Source organism: Mobula birostris, chromosome 32 (assembly GCF_030028105.1).
Source record: "Mobula birostris isolate sMobBir1 chromosome 32, sMobBir1.hap1, whole genome shotgun sequence".
NCBI lineage: Eukaryota > Metazoa > Chordata > Chondrichthyes > Myliobatiformes > Myliobatidae > Mobula > Mobula birostris.
Window position 1 is genome coordinate 6,095,122 of NC_092401.1, and position 27,707 is coordinate 6,122,828.

Genomic DNA, 27,707 nt, shown 5'->3' on the forward strand with positions numbered 1-27,707 from the left:
TGGGCCCACAGGAAAATGAATCCCAAGGTTGTCTATGGTGGTGTATATGTACTTTGAACTTTATTGAACTGAGTCCTTGGTGACATACCAAATCTCCTCAAACTCCAAATGAAATACTGTATAACCGTTGGTGTGTCTTCTTTGTAATTGTATCAATATGCTTGGACCAGGATAGACCTTCAGAGAGGTTGACAGCCAGGAACTTGCACTGTTGCCCTCCGATCCCTGGCTGAGCAACAGCGGTGAAGATGCACGCACGTTATCACACTTACTTGTGCAGCTCGCGCTCCTTCTTCTTGAGCCGAATATTTTCCTCTTGTTTTTTCTTTCTCTCTTCCTTCAGTTTCTGTCGCTTCTCTTTATGTTGAAGCAGCTGCTGGATTTCCTCCTCTGACTTTTCAACTGCAATAAAAGATCGAGCACATTCACTACCATTCCCAAATACTTACATGTTCACAAAAATCACAATTTATTCTTTCTCGTCTTTGATCTTGACAATGATGTCCAAAGCACCCATTACTTAGTTGCCTGATTTCACTGCAAGTCTTTTGAAACATTTCCAAAGGTGTCATCTTCAACGGCAGGTGGCAGGTGGAGTTCTGTCACTGGTACTCACCAAATGAATGGTACATCACTTCTCCACCGCACATCCCCTCCTCAATCTTCACCAACTCCAGGGTTAAGCGGGGACCAATCTACGAGAAGAGAATCACACAGACACACAGATTAGCAGTGATACCTCCAAAACTGAAACTCCTTGGAGAGATACCGTGGGTATTCAAGGGTGCATCACTGAATTCTGAGACCGCAGAAAACTACTAGATTGGAATGCAAGGATCTTACTCTCTGATTTTTTAACCATTTTTGTATGTAGTCCTGAAGTTCCAATTGGACCTCTACTCCTCCTAACCTTTAAGCATTCACCATGAATGTTTGACTATGTTTAATTAGGACAGCATGGTAGTGTAGTGGTTAGCACAACACTTTACAGTACACCCAATCCTCGTTATATGCATCTTCAGTCAATGCAGATTCACAGTTATGCGAGGAATCTATTTCTACCAACATCTCCTTATATGCGACCAAAACTCACAGTTTTGAAAATCCCTGGAGTTTACCAATGGTGAGGGAATGGTGGAAGTCGGAACACTTGGCACAAATGGCGATGGACATGGACCCAAGTTTAGAACGGAGTCAGCATTTCAGTCGTTCCCTGCCCTCAACCTTTCTTCCCTACAAGCAAATTTATGCTGAAAAACAAAATGCTGCCAAGCAAACAACCCTCACCACTTTTTTCAAATCGGTGTCGCTTTCTGCTGCCAGCAGTTCTAAGAGTTTCTGTGAGTCTTCCTTCACCCCTTGCTGTGCTTGATATGATCCTGACGACCACAACCATCCACCTTAACCATGTAAAGCTGCCCGACACCACAACAACCACTCATCTCCCTGAGCGAACACATCTGCCGCTGTTGGTGAGTACTGTACACCCTAGGATGTTAATTTTCTATGATTTATTACATTGAACATTAACTTAAATGGATGAAATATAATACAAATGTTGTCTTGTGGTACTGCTGTTGTGTCATATTGGTATGAAAATGTGAATAAATTACAGATAAAACATATTTAGGAAGCCCTCTGGAACTCATCCCTATTTTCTCCATGTAAATGATTATTCACATTATGCGTCAACTTCGAGGAACGTATCCCCCTTATATAACGGGGATAGGGTATATCCACAACCAGGTTCAATTCCTGCTGCTTCCTGTAAGGAGTTTGTACGTACTCCCCCGACTGCATGGGTTTCCTCCCACTACCCAAAGATGTACCAGTTGGTAGGCTATTTGGTCATTATAAGTTGTCCCAGGATTAGGCTAAGATTAAATTGGGGGAATTCTGGGTGGTGTGGCTCAAAGAGCCTATTCTGTGCTGTGTGTCAATAATAATACTCCATCAGAACCCTTCTGTCCTGATGAAGGATTTCAACCTGAAAGGTTGACTGTTTGTTCCTCTCCATACATGCTACCTGACCTGCTGAGTTCTTCCAGCATTTTGTGTGTGTTAATCTGGATTTCTAGCAAATGCAGGATCTCTTCTGTTCTCTGTGCATTTTGCCAAATTCTTTAAGGGCTCAAAGTGCAATCATTTACTCAAGCTGACGGCAAACAGAATGAAAGCGTATTAGTAGCCACTACAGACACATTGCTGAGAAGGAAGTTCTTGTTATTTCTGAAGGTTAGACAGAAAGGAAATGTAGGTGGATTGATACTGTTGATAAAGGTCGTATACTGGGGAGAAATTTTGGTTCAGAAGATGAAAATACAAAGCCACTTTGGTGGATACAAAAACAAAATAGCAAGAGAGTCAATAGTGGGAGTAACCCACACACTCTGTAATGATAACACTGTTGGACAAGGTAGAAATTAATAATTGGGCCTTAAAGAAAGATACTGGTATAATTGTGGGTGACTTGAATTTTCATACAGATGGGACAAATCTAGTTTAATGATTAAGTAAAGCATGGTAACATAAGAACACTCCGACAGCAACAGCAAACCGGGTTCAACTCCCACCGCCGTCTGTAAAGAAAGTGAGCACTCTCCCCGTGACACACAGCTTTCGTCGGGGTGCTCTGGTTTCCTTTCACAGTCCAAAGGCGTACGAGTTAGTAGTTTAATGGCCACATGGGTGTAAGAGGGTGGCAAAGGCTCGTTGGGTCAGACAGGCTCTTACCGTGCCGTATCTTTAACCAAAAAGAAATAACAGCAGGATCAATTAATGGTCTCATTATAAAGGATGCCCCGGGGGAAGAACGATTATAACACAACATCTCTCATTCCGTTCGTGAGAAACTTAAGATGAAGGTAGTAGCTCCACACACATTGTCAATGACACTAAAATTCTGATCATTCAGCCCGTTCAGGACTGTGGTTGGGCTGGACTGACTTGATTCTCCAGACTATCTCGACACCCCACTCATTCATTATTTTAAAAAATGTTAATGAGTTCAATAACAAATTTTCCTGTGAACCAGATAAATTAAAAGGGGGTGTTAAAACCAAGTTGAAAGAGAGTGGGGGAACTGGAAAAGGAGCGGCTAACATTACCAAGTGAGTCAGACAGCATTTGCAAATAGTGCATCATTGAAGCCTGCACAAAGAAAAAGTTAAAGATGACCCTTATTTATCAGATTAACATAGAAACAAACAGTGAGAATGTATTGCTTCATATCAATGACTAACACGGTCAGAAGATTGTGCTGGGGGACAGCCTGCAAGAGTGGCTAAGCTTGCAGCACCAACACAGCACGCCCACAACTCACTGATCCTAACCCGCAGGCCTTTGGAATGTGGGAAGAATCTGGTGTAAGCTCACACGGTCACGGGGAGAGAGCAGCAGGAATCGAATCCTGATCGGTGAGCACTGGTGCTGAAAAGCAAATGCACTACTGCATGAAGGAATCAAGATAAATGTGGACTAGCCGAGCGGATTAAAAAGTAAGATGTTTGATCAGCGCGGGTGCGGCCACTTAATGAGATATTTTACAATTTTCAACAGAGACTCCATGACAGAATAAACAAGCACTGGTAAAATAAGGAGGTCATGACATCAAAACAAAAGGAAATGCGATAAAGATTAACAGCAGACTAGAGTGAGGTGAATTGGTTCAGAAATATCTAAAGATAACAACAAAAAGGAGAAAACAGATTACAAGCAGTTGAGAAATATAAACACAGAAAGGAAGAGCTATAGTATATACAGAGGAGTTGAGTAGCAAAGGCAAATGATTGTCTGTTAGAGGATGAGACTGAGGAATTTGTAATAGAAAGTAAGAAAACAGAAGTCACTTTGAATAAATATTTTTTATCTGTCTGTAGATTTGTTATTGAAAGCAAATTAGCACTAAAAAAGCTTGGAGCAAAAGGCAGGGTGGAACCTAACATGGCCAAACTTTAAGGCTGGCAAGTCTTGATCCTCTGCTCTTTAGTATCTTCAAAGACAGCGAATGCATCTTCCAAAACTCCCTGGAGTCAGGAAAGGGTTCAGCAGATTAGAAAACTACGAAAATAATATATCTATTGGAAAGAGACACAGAAAGCATAGACCCTCAGTGGGATGGTTTGACATCTGTCCTTGGGGGGATGCTGTGTTCATCAATTGGAAAATCATTACACAGTTTTGTGGAGGAGAGATCACCTCTGTTGGATCTCCATTTAATCTCTGATCCTTAGGGTTCTTCCGGGAGTCAGAAAGGGCGAGTGTTCTTAATTCCAAGATTTCAGTTTATTTTAGAGTATATACAAATACTAAGCAAACTAAATAAAGAGCTGAGAAACGATGCTGAGACGGGAATTGATGCTAAGGAGTGTAAGACAAAGGAATAAATACAGCACTTCTGAAAAACCTATCACAAGAGAAATTCCTTAGATAGAGATAAATTGGTTAATAGGCTACATAATTAAAACAATTATGTCCCGCGAGTAATGTGTTAATACTTAGCCAATGAAAAATGAGAAAAGCGACGGACCGCTAGTTTAGCTGCTATACTGCTTTCTGCCAGTGAGCGCGAAAAATACAAGAGTTTGTACAAATCTGATGAAAAGTATTATTTAAAAAACAGGCAGTGGTCTCCAACACCTCTCACAGCAGGGGTAGTGGTGCGCTGATGGGGAGAGGCAGTGGGGATAATTCCTCTGCTAGTTGCACCTTATTCCTTTGCCAATCCAGAGGACATGCATTGAAACGTAGAATCTGGAATCTGTTCCTGAACAATCTATCAAGCTTCGTACCCATGTCAGCAGGGTATGAGCGTGGGACAAACTGGCTGTGTCCGAGCAGAACACTGACGCTAGTGCTGACTGAGCTCTGCCAGGGTTGTACAAAATCCAGACACACGAGGCTACAGATGCTGGAATTGAAGCAGCAAACAATGGAAGAACTCAGCCAGTGGAAAAGCATCTGTGAGAGGAAAGAACTGTCGATGTTTCACACTGAAAGCCCTGGATTAGGACAACTTCACTTCTTTCATTAATGCTTCTCGAACCACTGAGTTCTTCCAGAAGATCATTTGTGTGCAAGATCTACTGACCTCTGTGAGCCGAATCGCGCTCTGCTGAGCTTTGATGTTCCCCCGGCCTGCGTAAGGCTGCGGTAACTCGGTTATGTTGTGCTCTCCGTCCTGCTCAGCTTCACTTTCGGACAGATTGGCTCCTCTGCAAACGGACACAAAAATCACTGACACAGAATCAATGCAGGACAAGTGGGGAGACAGTGAGAGAGGGTGACCATGTCCTGTTATACGAACATAAAGTTCAATTTTATTACCGGCAACATGTGAAAGTGGGGGCATCGCAATACATTATTATCATGCATAGTGCACGCATTAGTAAAGAGAGCTTTCTGATAATTAACCGAGTAACACACACATAATGCTTGAAGAACTCCGCAAGTCAGGTGTGGGATCTCGGTGATTTTGCTGATCCCCGGGTTCTTTAAGGACTCCATGAATGAGTGAAAACTTGTTGCTTCCTGATCATTTATTTTAAAGTTTAAACAAAGGAACAGATACAAAGCATTTCAAACCAAAGAAGCAGAGACAGAGACAAAGACAAAGAAAGAAGATGGCGCCTTTGCAAAAGCTGGCTCTTTTATAGACAATAGACAATAGGTGCAGGAGTAGGCCATTTGGCCCTTTGAGCCAGCACCACCATTCTCTGTGATCATGGCTGATCACCCATAATCAGTATCCAGTTCCTGCCTTATCCCCATAACCTTTGATTCCACAATCTTTAAGAGCTCTATCCATCTCTTTCTTGAAAGCATCCAGAGACTTGGCCTCCACAGCCTTCTGGGGCAGAGCATTCCACATATCCACCACTCTCTGGGTGAAGAAGTTTTTCCTCAACTCCGTTCTAAATGGCCTACCCCTAATTCTTAAACTGTGGCCTCTGGTTCTGGACTCACCCATCAGCGGGAACATGCTTCCTGCCACCAGCGTGTCCAATCCCTTAATAATCTTATATGTTTCAATAAGATCCCCTCTCAGCCTTCTAAATTCCAGAGTATACAAGCCTAGTCACTCCAACCTTTCGACATATGACCGTCCCGCCATCCCGGGAATTAACCTTGTGAACCTACACTGCACTCCCTCAATACCAAGAATGTCCTTCCTCAAATTTGGAGACCAAAACTGCACACAGTACTCCAGGTGTGGTCTCACCAGGGCCCTGTACAGGTGAGATAATATGTCAGATAAGACCAAATTCCTAAAATAATTAATGACCAATTAAGACACACAGTCATGTGCTAATACTTAGCCAATGAAAATATAGCAGGTGGAGAAAAACACCACATTGTGAAAAATATACGAGTTTTGAATCAAACAGGAGTGGGGGAGACATTAATGGAAGTTAGGGAAATCGATGCTCATGCCACAGGTTGGAGGCTACCTAGACAGAACAGCATGCCTTCCCCTCCTCCTACCTTTGCATTCAAACTATTGCCACCTTCCTTTCCAGTCCTGAAGGGTCTCAGCCCAAAACGTTGACTGTTTATTCCCAACAAATGTCGTCTCACCTGCTGAGTTCCTCTAGCATTGAGTATGTGTTGCTGAACACTTCCAGCATCTGCAGAACCTCCTGTGTTTCTGATATTTAAAAGGCTGAGTGCACAACAAAAGGATGTACACTCATTAACGAAGAGCATCAAACCAGCATAGAAGCCTGAATTTATAAATGTACGGAAAATGTGTACCAATAGGTGAGTTGAATTGGTATAGTCCAATCAGAAACCTTGCCTGTAACAACCAATTTGCTTATTGATACCATCCATTTGCCTCCTCAGGTCATATTATTCGGCTTTCCTATCCCAGTACCTATCCCACCACCTTTTAAATGTTGTAAATCTATTTATCCCCATCACCCCCACTGCAGCGGTTTCAGAAAAGGAATGAACTAAGGAAAGAGTTCAACTCTGCGGTAGAAGGATGTGGCAATCTTTCACAGTGCCTTTACGAGAGGATGTGAAATGCAAAGTCACACAGCTCAAGCAGCTAAAGAACACGACTTGGTGACCGTGTAACCCACTCAGACGCACCCCGAGAAATGACCGCATCAAATGACATCTGTGAGGATGGACAGGCAGACGACAGGGCAAAATTGCTGTCCACGGGATGAGGTGAAGTGTAACATTGGGGCAAAATCAAAAAGGGCGATGAATACAGAAAGGTGTTATATTTGAATGCACACGGTATATGGAATGAGGTAGATGATCTTGTGGCACAGTTAGAGCTTGGCAGGTATGGCGTTGTGGGCATCACTGAGTTGTGGCTGAAGGAAGATTATGATTGGGAGCAAGGATACACTTGTATCAACAGGGCAGGCAAGTAGGCAGAGGGGGTGGGGTGCCTCTGTTGGTAAAAATCGAAATTAAATCTTTAGAAAAAAGTGACATACAATTGGAAGATGTAAAATCCTTGTGGGTAGAATTAAGAAACTGCAAGGGTAAAAAGACCCTGTTGAGTGTTATATACAGGCTCCCGAACAGAAGCCAGGATGTGGGATATAAATTTCACTGGGAAATAGAAAAGGCATGTAATAAGGGGAATGTTACAATTCTCATGGGTAGATTGGGAAGAGCTGGTTGGTTCGTGCTGGATCCCAGGAGAGGGAATTTGAAGAATGCCCACAAGGTGACTTTGAGAGAAGCCTGTGGTTGGGTCCACCAGGGGAACAGCAATTCTGAATTGTAACAACCCAGATTTGAAGATAAAGGAACTCTCAAGAGACAAGGATCACAACACGATAGAAGGTTCAGAAGCAGAAGCTAAAAATCAGGTTACCAGTATTTCAGTGGAGTAAAGGGAATTACAGAGGCATGAGAGAGGAGCTGGCCAAAGTTGATTGGAAGGGGACACCAGCAGGGGACAGCGATGGCTAGAGTTTCAGGGGGCAATTCAGAAGACGCTGGATAGGTACATCCCAACGGTGAAGTATTCTAAAAGGAGAATGAGGCAAATACGGCTGACAAGGGAAGTCAAAAACAGCATACAGTATCGCAAATGTTAGTGGAAAATTAGAGGATTGGGAAGCTTTTAAAACCAACAGAAGGCTACTGAAAAAAAACACAAGGAGTGAAAAGATGAAATACTAAAGTAAGCTAGGCAAATATATCAAAGAGGTTACCAAAAGTTTTTTCAGATACATAAAAAGAGAGGATATTGGACTACCAGAAAATTACGCTGAAGCAATAATAATGGGGAAAAAGAAATGGATGATGAAATTATTAAGTATTTTACATCAGTCTTCACTGTGGAAGACACTGGCAATATGCCAGAAATGTGAGCATGCCAGGGTGCAGGAGTGAGTTTAGTTGCAATTACTAAGGAGAAGTTGCTTGGAAAGCTGAAAAGTCTGAAGGTATAGGATGGATAGAAGATTGTCTGAGTGGCAGCAAAGAGTGAGAGTAAAGTGGGCCTATTCTGTTTGGCTGCCAGTGACTAGTGGTGTTCCTCCGGGGTCAGTATTTGGACCACTACTTTTCACGTTGTACATCAGTGATATCGGACGATGGAACTAATGGCTTCGTGGACAAGTAGTAGAGGATACAAAGATAGATGGAGGGACAGGTAGCGTTGAGGAAGCAGGGAGTCTGCAAAATGACTTGGACAGATTGGGAGAATGGGCATAGAAGCGGCAGATGGAATATAACGTAGGGAAGTGTATGGTCATGCACCTTGGTAGAAGGAATAAATGCATACACTTTTCTAAATAGGGAGAACATTAAAAAAATTAGAGGTACGAAGTATTTTTTTTTCCAATCTTATAGTTTTTTTTACATTGTGTTTTTTGTCTAATCTTTCTTGCTTTTTTTGTGCGGGGAGGGGGGGTCGATGTGCCCGTTCTGTTTTTGTTCATTCTTTTGTGCTGGGAGGGGGGATTTGGGGTCTTGATGATCATGCTGCTTTTTAAAAAATTCTTACATGGTTTCATGGCTACCTGGAGAAGAATATTTCCAAGTTGTGTACTTTGATAATAAATGAACTTTTGAACTTGGGAGTCCTTGTGCAGGATTGTCTAAAGGTTAACTTTCAAGATGAGTAAGGAAGACAAATGCAGGTCACAAGGAAAACACATTAAACATAAATTGAACACGATTTTTACAAGAAAGAATACAATTAGATTAAAAGAAAACAAAGTCCATTTTAGAGCAAAGTGATCAAAGTGGTCATAGTCTAGGGATTAGTGATTAGGGTTCTGCCAGTTGGTGTCATGGGTAGAAAGGCTGGTTAGTGAAGAAAGCTTTTTGTATGCCGGCCTTCGTAAGTCAAGGTAATGAGTAGAAGAGATGAGCAGTTGTTTCAGGTGTATAAGATGATGGGGTGGCTACACTTGGGAGCACTGAGTATTGTTTTGGTCACCCTTTCTAGGGAAGCAGCCATTAAGCTAGAAAGAGTGAGAAGGGGAATATCTTAGCATGGCTGAGTTACAAGGAGATTAGGCAGGATAGGACTTATTCCACGGAGATTACGAGACTGATGGGTGAATTTATACTGATGTATAAAATCATGAGGGGTGCAGATAGCATGAATCGTCTCACTTTTTTTGCACGGCTGGGAATCAGAAACTAAAGGATCTAGGTTGAGGTGAAAGGGGAAAGGCTGAGAAGAGACCAGAGGAGCAAATTCTTCACATAGAAGGCGGTGTGTGAATGGAACAAGGTGCCAGAGGCAGGTACAATAACAATATTTAAAGACAGTTGGACAAGGATATTGGCCACATGGGATTAGTTTAGAAGGGTAGCACGGTTGGCACAAAGCAGATGGACCGAAGGGCCAGTTTCTGTGCTGTTTTGCTATGTGACTGTAACAACCACTGGCTTTGGGTAAATGGGTGCCAGAATGCAAAGGTGGGACTTACTTCATCAGCAGATCACTGATGTCTTCAAACTTGCTCATGTTGGGGAACTTTTCCTGCAGCAGCTTCTTTATACCCCTGCTCATCCCAACAGGAACCACCTTGATGGAACTGCAGAGGAGACTCATGTTATTCCTTAGTAATACCCAGGGACACCAGGAGGCCATTCAGCCCATTACACAGGGACACCAGGAGGCCATTCAATCCTTTGAGCGTTACACAGAGACACCAGGCAGCCATTCAGCCCATTGAGACCATTACATAGGGACAGCAGGAGGCCACTCATCCTATTACACAGGGAGAGCAGGAGGCCATTCAATCTCTTGAGTGTTACACAGGGACACCAGGAGGCCATTCAGTCCCTTGAGACTGTTAGAGACAGCAGGTCATTCAGCCCTTTGAGACCATTACACAGGGACAGCAGGAGGCCATTCAGCCCCTTGAGACTGTTCACAGGGACACCAGGAGGCCATTCAGCCCATTGAGACCATTACACAGGGACAGCAGGAGGCCATTCAATCCCTTGAGACTGTTACACTTGGAAACCATGAGGCCATTCAGTCCATTGAGACTGTTACAGAGACAGCAGGCCATTCAGCCCCTTGAGGCTTTTCCCAGGGACAGCAGGAGGCTCCAATAGGCCTGATCTTCAGCCTGGCTCGGTTTACTCAGCATTGACTTCTGTACACCCCGACTCACCAAAACTCCATCCAGCCCAAGTGGAGCTGAGGAGTTTTCCAGATTTCCACGGAAGTGTGCGGATCCCCAAATTGTTCATATTATTTGAGGGTGGGTGGCTAGAGTGCTCCAAATCAGTGGCGTCTCCAGGGTCTATTCCACCTGCCTCACCATCACTTACCCACTCATCCAGTTGGTTATGATCCTTGCACCCACTCCCCCAGCATCACCAAGTACCCAACAACCCTTCACACTGCCAAACAGAACAACCCCGGATCACCGACCGCCTCCCACACCCCACACATCACTTATTTTTCTCCAATCCACTGTGTCACTGGGATCACAGAGTGACTACTCGGCTCTGGGGCTGTGTGTTGACCTCCCCCCAGGGACTCCAAAGAAGAATGCCATTTCTCCCCCTTTCCCACTCGTTCCTAACCCACCGTGGACTCTGGGACCTTACTTACTAGTGCCGGACTTCAATCAGCTGTGTGGTGGGGTCATAGTTTATCAGGACACAGCGCTTGATGGTATTTAGGCCAACCTGTACGTGGACACAGAAGAGCAGCGTAAAAGACATGGCACCAACAAACACGGAGAGTATTGTGTGCAGTTCTGCTTGTTCCATTACAGGAAGCATGTGGACGCTTTGGAAAGGATGCTTTGTCACATGGTGTAAGCAGAATTATCTGCAGCTTAATGTGAAAAAGACTAAGGAGCTGGTGGTAGACCAGAGGAGAGCTAAGGTACCGGTGACCCCTGTTTCCATCCAGGGGTTCAGTGTGGACATGGTGCAGGATTACAAATACCTGGGGATACGAATTGACAATAAACTGGACTGGTCAAAGGACACTGAGGCTGTCTACAAGAAGGGTCAGAGCCGTCTCTATTTCCTGAGGAGACTGAGGTCCTTTAACATCTGCTGGACGATGCTGAGGATGTTCTACGAGTCTGTGGTGGCCAGTGCGATCATGTTTGCTGTTGTGTGCTGGGGCAGCAGGCTGAGGGTAGCAGACACCAACAGAATCAACAAACTCATTCGTAAGGCCAGTGATGTTGTGGGGATGGAACTGGACTCTCTGACGGTGGTGTCTGAAAAGAGGATGCTGTCCAAGTTGCATGCCATCTTGGACAATGTCTCCCATCCACTACATAATGTACTGGGTGGGCACAGGAGTACATTCAGCCAGAGACTCATTCCTCCGAGATGCAGCAGTGAGCGTTATAGGAAGTCATTCCTGCCTGTGGCCATCAAACTTTACAACTCCTCCCTTGGAGGGTCAGACACCCTGAGCCAATAGGCTGATCCTGGACTTATTTCATAATTTACTGGCATAACTTACATATTACTATTTAACTATTTATGGTTCTATTACTATTATTTATGGAGCAACTGTAACGAAAACCAAATTCCCCCGGGATTAATAAAGTATGACTATGACTATGAGAAGAAGTTTATCACAATGTGTTTATGTCAGTCTAGGAGCATGGTGGAGAACTGGTTAGGTCCTTTCCAGTCCTGATGAAGAGTCTCAGCCCAAAACACAACTGTTCATTCCCCTCCACAGATGCAGCCCGACTTGCTGAGCATTTTGTATGTGTTGCTCTAGATTTCCAGCATCTAGAGACTCTGTGTTCATCACAATGCTGTCGGGATTCAAGGATATGAGAAGTTGGGCAATCTTGTGTTGTTGTCTCTGGAACCGAGGGGAGACCTGACAGAAGCTTACAAGATTATAAGAAGTGCAGAATGGGGTAGTAGTATCAGTCAAAATCTCAATACTAGAGGGCATGCATTTAAGGTGGTGGTGGAGGTGCAGGGGAGAGTCTAAAGGAGATGTGTGGAGTAAGGTGTTTTGTTTTGTTTTTTTTTATACACAGAGTGGCAGGTGTCTGGTATGTCATGAAAGTGGTGTTTACGTAACCTTTAGCTGAATACATGAACATAGTAGGTGAATGGAGAGACATGGATCACACAGAGAAGGAAAAGATTCCATTTAATTCAGTGTTGCGTCCAGCACAGACATTGTTGGCTGCAAGGCCTGCTTCTGTACTGCTGCAGAAGAAAGGCATTGTTGGAACCCACCTTTTCTCTTAATAATACTTTATAAAAGACTTGTACCTTTTAACAAACTCGTGTATTTTTCACAGTATGTATGGTTCATCCCCACTCATTGGCAGAAAGCGGTATAGAAGCTAAACTAATGGTTTATCACCTTTCCCATTTTTCATTGGCTACGTATTACCACATTACCCACGTGATGTAACTGTCTTAATTATGTAGCCTATTAACTAATTAATTGCTATCAAAGGAATTTTCTTTATCTTATTATAAAAGTGATGGATTTTTCAGAGGTGCCATCCTTGCTTTTTTATTCGCATTCATCTCTCAGCATTGTTTCTCAGCTCTTTATTCAGTTTGTCTAATATTTGTATGCTTGTTTGTGCTTTAAAATAAATTGAAATCTTGGAATTAAGACTGCTTATCATTCCTGACTCCCTGAGAACCCTAAAGATCAGAAAATATACAAGAGATCCGACAGCACGGTCCAAATCATTTGATCCACAACTGGATATGGATATAATGCAGCCATAGGGCAGTGGAAACAAAATGGCTCTCCTCAGACTCAGCCACAGGTACAGGACGGTATCCTACTGCATCAGTCCGTTACCTACTTCCTTTGACTGGCTGGGGATGTGCCCCCAGCAAAGGACAGTCACCCAGCCAGGATCACCTAACACTTCATACGACGGGGAATCTGTACACCAATGGTCTTAAGGCTCCTGCCATTTACTCTACATCTATTACCAGAATCATGCACCTTAACATATCAGATCATGGACTGTTTGACTTTCTGCAGCCCGTGGTCTCCCTGCGGAACCAGCTACTGATCACAGGCCAGGGAGAAGGTCGGAATGGTGTATTGCACGCCCTTGTTCTGATGGAGTCCAACACACCTTAATGTCTCCTTACCACCCAGCATCTCAAGGTAGCTGGTAATCCACATGGTGAAGGAAATTTTGAATAAGCATTTTGGTACGGCCCAGTCTGGGAAGGCAAGTAGGGGATGGAAAATCTAGAGGGGCAGCAGAAACTAAAGGGCTGAGAGAGCTGGTTTCTGGAGGGGCGTGGTCAGGGTGAGAGTACTCCAACTACTGAGCACGGAGGTCTAGCAGAGGGCAGCTTTTCTGTCTTGGACGTGATGAACAGGACATACATTGTCATGTTGCTCAAGCGATACATTTATACAACACTCAATAAAATGGTGATTGGAAACGTGTAGTACAGGATGATTTTGAGTTACGGTATTGGTACAACGGTGCAGCCGCTCCTGGGGGAATCACGTGCATTGAAACATCAGGGACCCCAATCAGAGAACACACAGCCACCCTGACGAGGAATTCACCAGAACTGAAGCTGGAAATTTAACTGTCAAAAACACCTTTGCAGTTGAGAAGATCCATCTCAGAGATAAAGACAGCCTACAGGTGAACTGAATTTATAATTAATAATAGTGCATTTACACTTAGTCCCTTCACCCCAATCATTAATCAGTTAGAGGCTCCAGCACTGACCTGTATATCACCCAACTAGTTACTAAATGCCAAACCAGCACTATCACATTAACCTCCAGTTGCCCTGTCAGTGGGAAACCACCCAATGCCCATATCAAAACCAAAATGCTAACAACATTTACTCTTATTTTCTAAGCTTCTACACAGCATTAGTAAATATCTTCTAGAAACCCAAATACACTGAATCTACTGTTTTTTTTCTTTGTTACTACAAACTTCTGCAAATTTGTCAAACATGGATTTCTCTTCCATCAAACCTTCACCTGCTTGATTATATAATTTTGTAAATATCCTGCCACCGCACAATAGCTACGTTCCTAAGGGGCCTCAAGCTGTAGGAAGTTGGGTTTTAGCAGAACTAGCGCTGCAGCTGCCTTCAAAGCTCACACTTGAACAGATCTTTCTGATAATGCTAGAGCCACTGCAGTTAACAACACGAGAAACAGTGCTTGCTAATCCATCAATCGTGTTACACCCTATTCACACTAGAGCAGATCGACTATCTGTACCCCGTCAATCACGGGCTTCAGCGTTTTGGACTAACTGAATATTATTTCCCAATCTCTATCTGGCTGCTTTCTTGAACAGTCGCCTTACAGCTTCAGTTTCCAAATCATCTGGGACCTCTCCATAATGCAGGGAATTCTGGTTAATCACAACCAATGGACCCACCGTCTCGGCAGCCACTTCTTTTACCAACTGTCGGACGTGGGCCATCGTGTCTAGGAGACTTGGAAACATTACACCTGTTAATTTTAAATAATAGTTGTTTCTCTAATAACAGCAATTGCTTAAAGGTGTAAATTGCTTAAACTCTATCCTTCCCACCCCCTGCTTTTCTATCATCATTCGGGTTTTTATGACTACTGAGAAAATGGTTACAAAATAATTAAATTTGAATCTCTGCACTTCTCCATTTCAGATTTTTAATTCCCCAGTCACACTTTCCAAGGCTCGTAGAGTCATAGAGCAACACAACAGGGATGCAGACCATTTGATCCATCCATGGTGCCCAATTTCCTGCATTTGGCCCACATCCTCTACGTATCTACCCAAGTCTTAAATTCTATTAGACACTTAAAGTTTATTCTTAATCTACACTACTGGACCTGCCTTAAGCATTTACTTTAGCTATTGTCTGTAGAACTTAACTCATTGAGTTATAGAACACTACAGGACAGAACAGGCCCTTCAGCCCATCTAGTCCATGTTGAACCATTCATCTCACACCCCTCCCATCCATGTCCCTAACTAAACTTCTCTTAAGTGTTGAAACCGATCCTGCACCCACTATTTCCACTGGCAGGTCGTTCCACAGTCGCACCACCCTCTGAGTGAAAAAGTTCCCCTTAAGCATTTCACCTTTCACCCTTAACCCATGAACTCTAGTTGTAGTCTCACCCAATCTCAATGGAAAAAGCCTGCTTGCATTTACCTCATCAATACCCCTCATAATTTTGAATACCTCTATAGAATCTTCTACGTTTTAGGGAATAAAGTCCCAATCTATTTAACCTTTCCCTCTAACTCAGGCCCTCGAGTCCTGCTAACATCTTTGTAAATTTTCCCTGTACTCGTTCAATCTTATTTATATCTTTCCTGTAGGTAGGTGACCAAAACCGTACACAATACTCCAAATTGGCCTTCACCAACGTCTTATACAACTTCAACATAATATTCCATCTCCTGTACTCAATACTTTGATCTATGAAGGCCAATGTGCCAAAAGCTTTCTTTGTATCCCTATCTACCAGTGACACCACTTTCAAGGAATTATGGATCAGTATTCCCAGATCCCTTTGTTCTATCACTCACCGTGCGAGTCCTGCCCCGGACAGTCGTACCGAAGTGCAACTGCTTGCACTTGTTTGCATTAAATTCCATACCCATTTTTCTAGCTGGTCCAGATCCTGCTAAAAGCTTTGTTAGTGTTCCTAATTGTCCACTATACACCCATAAACTTGCTGATCTAGTTAACCAGATTATCATCTAGATTGTTGATACAGATGACAAACAACAACAGATCCAGCACTGATCTCTGGTATACCACTAGCCACAGGCTTCCCATCGGAAGGGCAACCTTCTACTACCCACAGTCTGGCTTCTCATGCAAAACCAATGTCTAATCCAATCTACCATCTCATCTTAAATGCCAAGCAACTGAAATCCATGTAGACAACATCCACTGCCTTGCCTTCATCAACTTTCCTGGTATCTTCCTCAAAAATACTCTACAGGATTGGTTAGACACAACCTACCACGCACAAATCCACATCAGTCCCATCTATCCAAATACTAATATATCTGGTCCTTCAGAAAATCTTCCAATAACTTTCCCACAACTGATGTCAGGTGCACTGGCCTATAATTTCCTGGCTTACTCTCAGAGCCTTTCTTAAACGACAGACCAACATTAGCTATCCGCATGTGACTAAGGATGCTTTAAATATCTCTGCCTGTGCCCTTGCAATTTCTGTGCTAGTCTCCTGTAAGGTGCGAAGGAACTGTTTTTAGATTGTTTGGTACGTTACATTCATACTTTATTTTTGCTTTCTTTGTATTTTTATAGTCATCCCTTGCCGGTTTCTAAATATTTCCCAGCCGTCTCTCTAACTTTCAGTAATCTTCACAAACCAAATACCTTTTCTTTTAGTTTAATACAAACATTAATTCCTTAGCCAACCTTCAAATATAACCTTTCTTCTGCATTGATGTGTATCTCCACTGGGGTCTAGGGCACGTCTTACTGTAAGTTCACTGCTAACACCCTGCCCAACCACCACTGCTGATCACCACCTTGCTTAGGTCGGTGTAGCTTTTTAATCCATCCTCCATCAGTTTTTAACCCACTGGGGTTTCAACTACAGCACCCTTTGCTGAGACTCCATCACGTTTAAGGAGCAGCCTAGGAGGAAGAGGGGACAGGTTTTAGCGAGGACCTTGGCAAGTGGAAACACAGTCGCCAATGGACAACAAAAGCAATCAGTACTAGCGAGTGGTTGTCGTAATGTGCAGCTCAAGAGCCTGATTGTCTCCCTCTCTCTCTCTCTCTCGAAAAGGACACTTACTGATCCCAGTATCACTTCACAAAACCAACAACAATTCCAACTTCCAATTGCCTAATAAGCACCCCTGGCCTCTCTTCAGTAGCCTCCTACCTTGCAGACATTAATCATCAAGAATAAGCACCCCTGGCCCCACTTCAAACCTTTCTGGAGCCTCCTACCTTGCAGATATTAATCGTCAAGAACAAGCACCCCGGTTCGACTTCAAACCCTTCTGTAAGATCCTACCTTGTAGACATTTATTGCCGGGAATAGGTTCTGGAACATGGTGGCCATGAGTTTGATGTGCATGCCATCCTTTCCAAAGTTGTTCAGCACCAGCAGAGGGTGGTGGGTAAACTGGCTCTCATGCATCCGGTGCCTCTTCAGTGACGACACAATATCCTTCACCAAAGAGTACTGGAAAACACAAGGACACGAGAAATCTGGGAAAACCACTCACTTTGGTAAATTTGTCTGTTATCACAGGTACAGTGAAAACCTTTGATTTGCATGCCATCCATACAGATCATTTCATTACAACAGTGCACTGAAGCTGCACAAAGGAAAACAATAAAAGAATGCAGAGTAAAGAGTTACAGTTACAAAACGCAGTGCAAGGGCATTATGAGGTCCTCCAACCTTGCCATGGCTTGGAGGCTTGTGTGCCTCAGTGACCCAGAGTTATGTTGGCTGCAGTCAAGGCAAATGCTTTGGCTCTTGGTAGGGTCACCTATGCCAGACAGGTCAAAGGGTAGAGACCAGACCAAGAGTGGTCCACCGGTCCTCCAGGTCCGGGGGTTCAGCTCAGGGCTGACAGCCCTGACTGGTACAGTAAAAGTTGTTATGGAAACTGCAAAGAAGAATCCTTCTGCACCTGAGTGCGATGGTATTCCTGAGTCACCACCCGGAGCACACGTGACTGACTGTAGTGAAAACCGAGAGGAAACTACCGACATGCTGAAGGAATCAGACCACCATCAGAGATGCAAGGCCTTCATTACTGCCCTGAACGCCAGTGGTATAACAAGCAGCAACACCATTACAAGGTAGTTTGTGAGGTTGAGTCTACGTTATCGTGAAATCAGTGACATGGGGCGACCTTATGAATTTTTGGCTTACCCCATCCCAGTTGGCCCTGTATGTTCGGTTGTGAAGTGTACTGAAAGTTGAAGTCAGTAGGTTATTGATACTGAGGGGATCAGAGGATATGAAGATTAGGCAGGAGAGTAAAAGATTATTGTGCAGCCATTGGGCGTATGGCAGTGCCAGCCCACACAAACTCCTCCTCAAGTTCCACGGGGCTGGGGGTTGCTCTTCCAGAACGGCGAGAAGGAGTGAAGGATCAACTCCAGGAGCTTGCGGAAAGGCAAGCACTGGACAAGTTGGGTTTCATACTTGAACAGGTACTGCATAATTGGCTCAAGTAATAAAGATTAGATTAATTTTACCACACTTGTATTAAAGCACACAGTGAAATGTGTTGTCTGCGCCATTGTTTTGCAACGTGCTGGAAGCAGCCGCAAGCGTCACCACGCTTCTGCCGCCGAACTAGCAGGGCCACAGCTCAGTAACGTTAAACCATGGAGTGACCTTTCCTAAGGTTTCAGAATTGGGAGTTGGTGTGAGGTTACGGGAAGTAGGGTAGGGTAGGAAGGAGGCAGGTGCAGTACAGAGGGATGAAACAGAGAGGGGAGCATGAAGTTGACCCAGTGAGGAAAGCAAGAGCCTAGAGCGGGACGGGTGTGGTCAGCGGACTGGAGGCAGGGAAGAATAAAGGGTATAACGGAGGAAAGGAGTGGGTACAGTGTGGGGCAGGCAGCCACACAGGATAAAATGGGCCCTGGGACTGGTTTGCAGCTTGGGACAGGGGTGCCTGACCGTGTGGGAGATTCCTAATGCCCCTTCAATATTCATCTGGGCCAGCGGCAGAGGATGTTAGGGCTCACTGGAACATGGGCAGAAATCAGAGGTGGTTACCTGGCAATGAGGTAGCAATCCTGGCAGCCCACAAACAGGGCTAAACACAGGCCAGACACAATAGTAGGGCTGGGTAATAACACAGAAAAAGAACATAACATGTTCAAGTTCATTATCATTCAATTGTGTACATGTATACTGCCAAACGAGACAACATTCCTCCGAACTTTGGCCTACGTCAATGAACGAGATGCACTGAGTTCTGATTTGTCTCTCAGGGTAATTGTATTTTGTAGTCATAGGGCTGTAATGTCAGTCCCTATTTGCCACATCTGTAGAAATCCAAGACAGCAACATAAAGTGATCACCTGAAAGAAACTCTGAGCGCGCAGAGTCCAACAAAACTGAGGCACACTCACCTGGCAAACTCTGAACGTCAGCGTGGGACCTCTTGGTAAGCGAGCCAGTTTCTGGGAGTCGGGGGTGGAGAAGAAAGAAAATACCACTGAGTGATCTGAAAACAACACTGCCCGTTTATCAGTAAAGCCCACAGCCAATCCTCGCAACAAACTGTGCCCGAGAGGGGCGCAAGGCAACTTCTTCCCGAGGCTCTTGCTATTCTGTTTTTGTGAATGGATGCCCAGTTGGGGTGAACTCACTACAATCTGCTGTTTGACAGGCTGGGGAGAAGGCAGCTGGAACTACAGTACTGCACAAAAGTCTTAGCCACATGTATATCGCAAGAGTGCCTAAGACCTTTGCACAGTGCTGCACTTGTTAATGTCAAGTTTGTAAATCCAGGGGGAGCAAAGGATGCAACCACACTCAGCCCTGAGACACCAGGCAAGGTCATTTGATTCCAAACGATTGGTTTATTGATCATTACAGATGTCTCTCCGGTGCTTCCTGCCCCCTGCCCTCTCCCTTTCTCTTTTGCCCACCGTGATTCCCCTCTCCTTGCCCCCTTCTCACTCTCAGTCCACGATACAGACCCCCATCAGAACCAGGTTTATCATCACTCACGTATGTCATGATTTTTTTTTTTGTCTGGCAGCAGTACATGCAATATGTAAAACTACTACAGTACTGTGCAAAACACCTGGGCACCCTAGCCTTACACATGTGCCCAAGGCTTTTGCACAGTACTGTATTCTGGGGCACTGAGCAGGAACAGAGGTTCTCCACAACCTCTCCGTTGGACTGGTCTCAGGTCACTCTCCTGCTGATAGGAGGGACAAGCATGACATTTGCAGAAGGGATCAGCGTGGGGAAAACAATTTGAGCTTCACCTACTCACAAGGTTTACACTTGTTGGCGACTTTGTAAAAATTAAGAAGTGCGTCACCCCAAGCGGTCCGGCCACCGAGACAAAATCTTTCAGCAAATTCTTCTTCCTTACCTGAAAAACAATTTTAGGAGGGAAATGAATCTAAGTTGTTTTGTAACAGTATTGCTACTGGAAGAACACTGGCATTATTTTTTTTTCCTTACAGTAAAATACCATTCCAACTTTTATATGCTGAGTAGTTTCCTGTGTGACCCACATCAACTTTTAATGAACTGTGATCACCTGTAGCTCACTATGTAGGACATCCCTTTAATCTTCTTGGCAGACACTCGCCAAACCTGGCAGAAGGAGCACCCACCCCCCCACCGGCTCCTGAACATAGCAGATAAAATTTCAACCACTCACCGTCAGACCTCATCAGTGCTGTTGCTCAGTAAGAAGAGCAGAGGGGTTATGGTGCTGAGGCAATAATTCGAGTAGGATACTAAACATCCATGATCTAATGGTGTAAAGTTTGAATGGTGTTGTTGGAAACTGTTGTTCCTTATGCTTTTAATAAGATATTAATTGAATTAATAGTTTTTAGCAAGACTGAATTTGTAGTTTCACTCATATACAATGTATTTTTTTTTACAATATGTAATGTTAGACGGTTTATCATCGTTCTTTTGTTCATTGGCTAAGTGTTAAACACACCATACCTGTATGTCTTCCAATTGGCCCCTCCCTTATCCTAGGAATTTGCCCTCATCTTGGTATAAAAGTGTCTATATCTGCAAAAATCGCCATCTTAGTTCTCTTAGTTCCTGCTCACCTGTGCTCTGTGCCTGTTTCCTTGTTTTAAACTTTCAATAAACTATTATGCAGCAGCAATTTCCCAACTCATTCTTGTACTCCTAAAAGAACCTGTGCATCAAAAATCACAGGATCCGGAAGTGTTCTGCTGTGCCTATAATATCCTGGTAACAGTACTGGGCAGACTTCCATCGCTGGCATTGCCTAACCTGCTTCGTCGTTGTCTGGTCACTGGCCAAATTGGATGACCATCTCACTTAACACAGGTTGTTGTTAGCCGATCAAGCTGTTTACTTCCCACTCTAGACTACAAACAGTGAGGTCTTAGCACCAATGCCAGTGGCACTCTCCAGCTAATGACCCATCTAATCTTATTACTTGCTTTCAGTGAGTTAACCAATCCCCCCAATCTGGTAGGTACGTTGCATCTGGAGTTTCTCCGGTTAGCGGACGATTTCCCTCCACGCCTCTCTGACGTAGTGGGGAGCCGCGTACGAGGCAAGTTACAGCAGTGGTTTGCCATTGCCTTCTTCCGGGTGAGTTTCCAAACAGATCACCAGCTCGTAACCCAGCACGGATAGAAAAAGTGCAGGGGAACCGGCTGGATTCAAACTCGGGACCTTCCGTCCCAAAGTCCGGCACTAGTCGGGTCCCTCTCAATCTACATGGACCAGTTACACTCCAACCATAAACCCTTACTGTGTGCAGTAACTTTCTACATGGGATCAAATATCTTTTGGAATTCCAACCACATTACATCCATTATCCACTCTACCTGTGACACCCTCAAGGAATGTTAATAAATTCATCAAAAATGATTGCCTCTTCACAAAACCACGTTGCCCACTTGCCTTGGGATTTTCCACTTACACAATAATGGATTCCAGTGTCTTTCCAGTGACAGATATTCAAAATTCAAAGATTGAAAATACATTTATTATCAAAGAATATATAAATTACACAAAATACTCTGCAGATGCTGGGGTCAAAGCAACACTCACAACACAGTGGAGGAACTCAGCAGGTCGGGCAGCGTCTGTGGAAATGATCAGTCAACGTCTCGGGCTGGAACCCTTTGTCAGGAGTCCTTACGAAGGGTTCCAGCCCGAAACGTTGACTGATCATTTCCACGGATGCTGCCTGACCTGTTGAATTCTTCCAGCGTGTTGTGAGTGTTGCTATAAATTACACAACTCTGGGATTCGTCTGCTTACGGGTAAGCATAAGAAACCTGAAAGAACCCAATTAAATAAAATACAAGCCAACACCCAACGCGCAGAGAAAGAGAGAGAAAAAACACAAATCACACAAAACAACAGAAGCAAGCTACAGCATTCCGAACCAATTCAAGTCCTCAGATCCGAATCCCTGGAGCCGCCTGGAGTCGGCCCCAAGCCTCGGTCTCAGTTCATCATATTAGCGGGGCAAATCACCACGAAGCTTGCAGACACAAAGCACAGCAGCCGGGGCTGTCTCACAGCCTCAGCGTCGTGGGGAGAGGAGGATATGAAGCTAATTGTTGTACAGCTCTCTCTTCTCTGGAACAGTGACTCCAACTCATTGTCCAGAATCTTTGGGAAATTCACAATCAGTGCATTTGCTGTCTGTCGGCCACTTCCTTTCAAGCTGAGGGTTTCAACCGCCATCTCCAGGGGACTTGATCTCCCTTCTGTCCTATATCTCCACTGCCCATCCACGTGCAAGGATATCAGCATATCTTTCAGCTCCTCTTCCTTCGTTACTGTTTATGAAAATCTCTTCGAAAAGCAGAAGTATAGTGGTAAGCACAATGCTTTACAGTACAGGAGAACGGGGTTCAATTCCCACCACTGACTGTAAGGAGTTCATACGTTTTCCCTGTGACGGCATGGGTTTCCTCCCAAAGTCCATAGACGTACCAGTCGGTAGGTTGATTTGTCATTATAAATTGTTCCATGATTCGGCTCGGGTTAAATTGGGGGGTTTCTGGGCAGCGCAGCTCGAAGGGGCGGGAATGGCCTGTTCCACACTGTATCTGAATAAATAAATAAATTTGCTAATCCTGAGTCAGAAGGGGACAATTTCAAAATAAGAAAATGCTGACGTTGGAAATCTGAAATAAAATTCAGAGTGCTAGAAATGGACAGCCAGCGAATGAAATACGCTGTTCGGGTCAATGAGGAAACCCCTCAAAGGCCTAAGCAGTCTCTCCTGTTTCCTGGACACCCACATGGAAAAGGAAAATGATCAAGCAGGAAAGTGAAGAAGATTGCAGAACATTTTTCTTCATGCCTCCCTAGTCTCCCATTTCTTATTGTCTTACCCATTCAAATGCTTGTAGCTAGTTGCTTCTCAAGGAAGTCTCCACATAACAGGATGAGACTCACCGTCAGCGAGCGGGCAGTGTAAGGCTCCATCATCCGCCTCATATCCCTGATCAACTGCAGCACATTATGTCCGACCTGACCTCGGTTGAACACGAAGGAATGAGGGACGTTGGCATACTCCTCCTGTGCAAGGTGAATTGCATTTGCCCGAGCTTTCTTCTGGTTTTTAGTCTGCAGAAGGATATAAAGTAAAATTTACAGAGCCATTAAAACATCCAACAATTGCTGGTGTTTACCAGCAACAAATTATCACCACAGAGTAAGACAGCTTGACTAAACATATCCATCACTAAATCATCAGCAGTGCAATAGTCTTATATTTCATAATTACTTATGTAATTAATCGTGAAGAGCTTTAGAGTTATGAAAACCTCAAAAAGAAACGCAATTCACGTGTGCAGAGAATTCCAGAGATTCACCACCCTCTTTATTGTGAGCAGTTTTGGGCTCTTTACCTAAGAAAGGATCTACTGGCATTGGAGAGGGTCCAGAGGATTTCATGAGTATGATCTTGGGAAAGATAAAAAGTTAACATATGAGGAACATTTGATGGCCCTGAGCCTGTACTCGCTGGAGTTTAGAAGATTGGGGGGGGGAAGAATCTCATTGAAGTCTATCAAATATTGAAAGGCCTAGACAGAGTAGATGTGGAGAGGATGTTTCCTATAGTGGGGCAGTCTAGGACCAGAGGGCATGGCCTCAGAATGCAAGGACTTCCCTTTAGGACAGAGATGAGTAGGAAATTCTTTATCCAGAGTGTGGTAAACCTGTGAAATTCAAATTGTGGAAGCCAAGTCATTGGGTATATTTAAAATGGAGGCTGATAGGTTATAGGTAATGAAAAGAAGGCAGGAGAATGGGGCTGAGAGGGATAATAAATCAGCAGACCCAGTGACCTCATTGTGCTCTTACATGTTATTATCTCTGCAAGATAAAGAAATTTTGCATACCACAGTAACCTCCCTGTTAAATTGTATCACTTAATTCAACAATCTCCCATTAGTGGAAACATCTTGACATTAAACTGTTGTGGCCCCTTAGGAACTTAAATGCTTGAAAAAAATATCATCTCACATTCTTCTAATTCCAAAGAACACAAACCTAGCTAGATTAGCTTCACTTGATAGCCAGTCCTCTCATCACAAAAATTAATCTGCTGAATCTTCCTTGGCCTATCTGAACTCCAAAACCTCAAAGATGTAAACTCTCAGCTGAGACCTTCTTCCCTTTAGCGCTTATGTTTAAGAGTCAATGAAAAGTCTTTTTGGCTTCAGTTTTGATTTCTCCCATGTAAAATTCCCAAATGCACAGGCCTATGTTACATGCTCAGATCTACTGCTGACTATGTCATATTCCTTACTGAAGTCCAGCGTCTCTGATGTAACGGAACCTGGAGATTTAGATCTTTTTCCCTTCCCATGCCTTTCAGATGAAGTCGAGCTATGGCCTCCTATGATCACTCACATCACCATGATCAGACTCAGCAGAGGCCAGTTCCCTATCACCCTTCTCTCATCAGACAGGCCTTCTCTCTAATCTAACTACACGCTCTAAAAGCTCTGCTTTCTCTACCAATGACAGGATTTTATCTGGGGCTGCATTTTACTCAAGAATGCAGTAAATCTCAGTCTGCGAGAGAAGGGGCAAGTAGTTCACCATCCCTGTCACCATGTTGGAAGAGCACAGGATCAGGTTTCACTGGGATCAAGCATTAGCCATTGCTCATTCGGCTGCAGCCTGACCTTCTAAGTCAGGTGGACAAGAACCAGAGACTGAGGACAAAATTCAGCCCCGCTCTCCACAGGTGTACTGACAGAGTGCTACATGTCAGAGATGATGTGTTTTGAATGTGACATTAAAAGGAGGTCACCCCTGCTCCCTTGTGTGAGAAATCGTATGATACTATTAGAATAACGAGGAAGCTCTTAGCTATTTTAGAACACAAGAGACTGCAGATCAGGTGCAAAAAGAAAATCAATTGCAGAGTTTCAGATGATGCTCAAAAAATGAGTTCCTCCAGCAGCTTGTCCTTTGCTCTTCTATGGCTAGGTATGCTGGACTTTTCATCTGAAAGGGTCCATACAGAGAAGGGTCACAGTTTCTCAGAATAAAGGGCAGAACACATCGAACCAAGAAGAAATTCCTTCATTCAGAAGGCAACAAACTAGTAGAATTCTCACCTTCAGGAGGTGATGAAGGACAAACCACTGAAAATACTTAACCAGGATGTACACAAAAATAAGGCATGAACACTGCGGGGAGAGCAAAAACATGGTAGCAATAAAGAGAGGTTGGAGAAACTTGGATCGATTTTATTTTCTGGGGCACTGGAGACCGAGGGAAGACCTGAAACTTTACAAAATTACGAGTGAAAAGGAAAAGAGGTATTTTTTTCCCCAGCAACACGCACAAAATGCCGGAGGAACTCAGCAGGCCAGGGGGCACCTATGGGAAAGAGTAAACAGAAGACTTTTCGAGCCAAGACCCTTCATCAAGACTGGAAAAAAAGGTGAGAAGTTAGAGCAAACGCATCATCAAACGAGAGGACATAGTTTTATAGTGAGAGGAGGGCAAGTATTTATAGAAAGAGTGCTGGGTCCTTCAGCCCGAAACGTCGACAGTTTATTCCCATCAATAAGTGCAGCCTGTCATGCTGAGCTCCTCCAGCACATCTGGATTTCCAGTATCTGCAGTACCTCTTGTGTCTACAGAATGCTGGGTGCTGCTGGTAGTGGAAGCAGATACGATGGTGGCATTTAAAAGGAAATTAAGACAGGCATGAACGGAGCGATGTAGACAGCTAGGAGCAGTGGAGCCCGATGACCCAGCGTTCCCGTCCCCCCTCCTCACTCACCCGGCTGCGCTTCCCCATCCCGAAACTCCGGTCTCTCCCTGCCTCACACGCGGCTGCTGGGCAGCGCCATTAGCAAACCACGTGCCCAGCAGCGCACCGGCTCAGCGCTCCGGGTGCAACACACGCAGCTCCGGAGTAAGGTTCCGCTCCGCTTCCAGTCTGCTCTTCTCTTGTCTCTCCTACAACGACCATTCTTCGAACTTTAATTTTTTTTTTTGTAGCGTAGTAGCCAACATACGCACAAGATCCCACAAGGAGCATAAATTAATATAAAATTAAAAATTTAGGTGGAATCATGTGGCCCATCGACACGGTTTTCCCTTTCAACAAGATCATGGTTGATGAGAACTTGTCGTCAGCTCCACATAACTTTCGACTCCTCCAACTACTCAGACTTTATTCTGGCAGTCACTATATTCATATTCTGGTCATCCTAGTTCCAGAGCCCCCCCCCCCCCACAAGCAGAAGCAGCTCATTAAAAAAAAAAGGGTCTTATCATAAAATGTTAAATCTGGTTTTCTTTTCACAGATGCTGCCTGACCTGTTGAGTATTTCAAACTTTTCCCACACTCCATCACTAACGCAGGTTGTTGGCAGGTTTTTGGAAAACAAGCAGTGAAAGGTTTTGACTCACGGATCAAGGTAAAGCTTTTGTTTGTGCGTCATCCAGACAGATCAGCCCATACATTGAGTCGGTAGAAAAGGGGTAAACAAAACTGAATGCAGATCGTGTCACAGTTACAGTGCAGGTAAACATAACAGGAGAAGGTACAGTTCTGCGTAAAAGTCACAGGCACATATATACACTCCAGCTAGGGTGCCCAAGACTTCTGCACAGTATTTGTAAACGTGGAGCGGAGAGCGAGTTTCTAAATCTGGGGGGAGCTAAGGATGTTGGGAATGGCGAGGGTGGTGAGCTGGGGGAGGGATGTGGGGCAGGGCACTTAGACACATCCAGCCCTGAGACACCGGGCACGGTCATTTGATTCCAAACAATGGATTTATTGATCATTACGGAATGTTTCTCGGGTGCTTTCCACTCCCTTCCCTCTCCATTCCCTTCTCCCTGCCCCTTTCCCACTCTCAGTCCACAATAGACCCCCCCCCCTCAGGTTACCATCACTCACATGTCATAAAATCTGTGTTTTTACGGCAGCAGTACAGTGCTGTGCAAAGGTCTTAGGCACCCCAGCTAAACACATATGCCTAAGACTTTTGCACAGCACTGTAAATTGAGAGATTAAGAGATCCATTCACGTGAGATCCATTCA

The 27,707-nt window shown here is 44.3% G+C and overlaps 1 protein-coding gene across 1 annotated transcript in view; it reads right to left on the reverse strand.

Annotated features, from left to right (window-relative positions):
- Positions 1–26,528, reverse strand: part of LOC140191059 (uncharacterized) — a 101,812-nt gene extending 75,284 nt beyond the window's left edge. Inside the window, exons 1-10 of the mRNA XM_072248134.1 lie at positions 26,436–26,528; positions 23,582–23,752; positions 20,430–20,531; positions 19,552–19,602; positions 17,462–17,632; positions 11,060–11,136; positions 9,918–10,025; positions 5,090–5,213; positions 617–695; positions 273–402 (exon numbers count right to left, since the gene is read on the reverse strand). Of these exons, the coding sequence (XP_072104235.1) occupies positions 273–402; positions 617–695; positions 5,090–5,213; positions 9,918–10,025; positions 11,060–11,136; positions 17,462–17,632; positions 19,552–19,602; positions 20,430–20,531; positions 23,582–23,752; positions 26,436–26,453 (1,031 nt within the window). The 5' untranslated portion in view covers positions 26,454–26,528. The remainder of the gene's footprint in view (positions 1–272; positions 403–616; positions 696–5,089; positions 5,214–9,917; positions 10,026–11,059; positions 11,137–17,461; positions 17,633–19,551; positions 19,603–20,429; positions 20,532–23,581; positions 23,753–26,435) is intronic.
- Between the last annotated feature and the right edge of the window lie 1,179 nt (positions 26,529–27,707).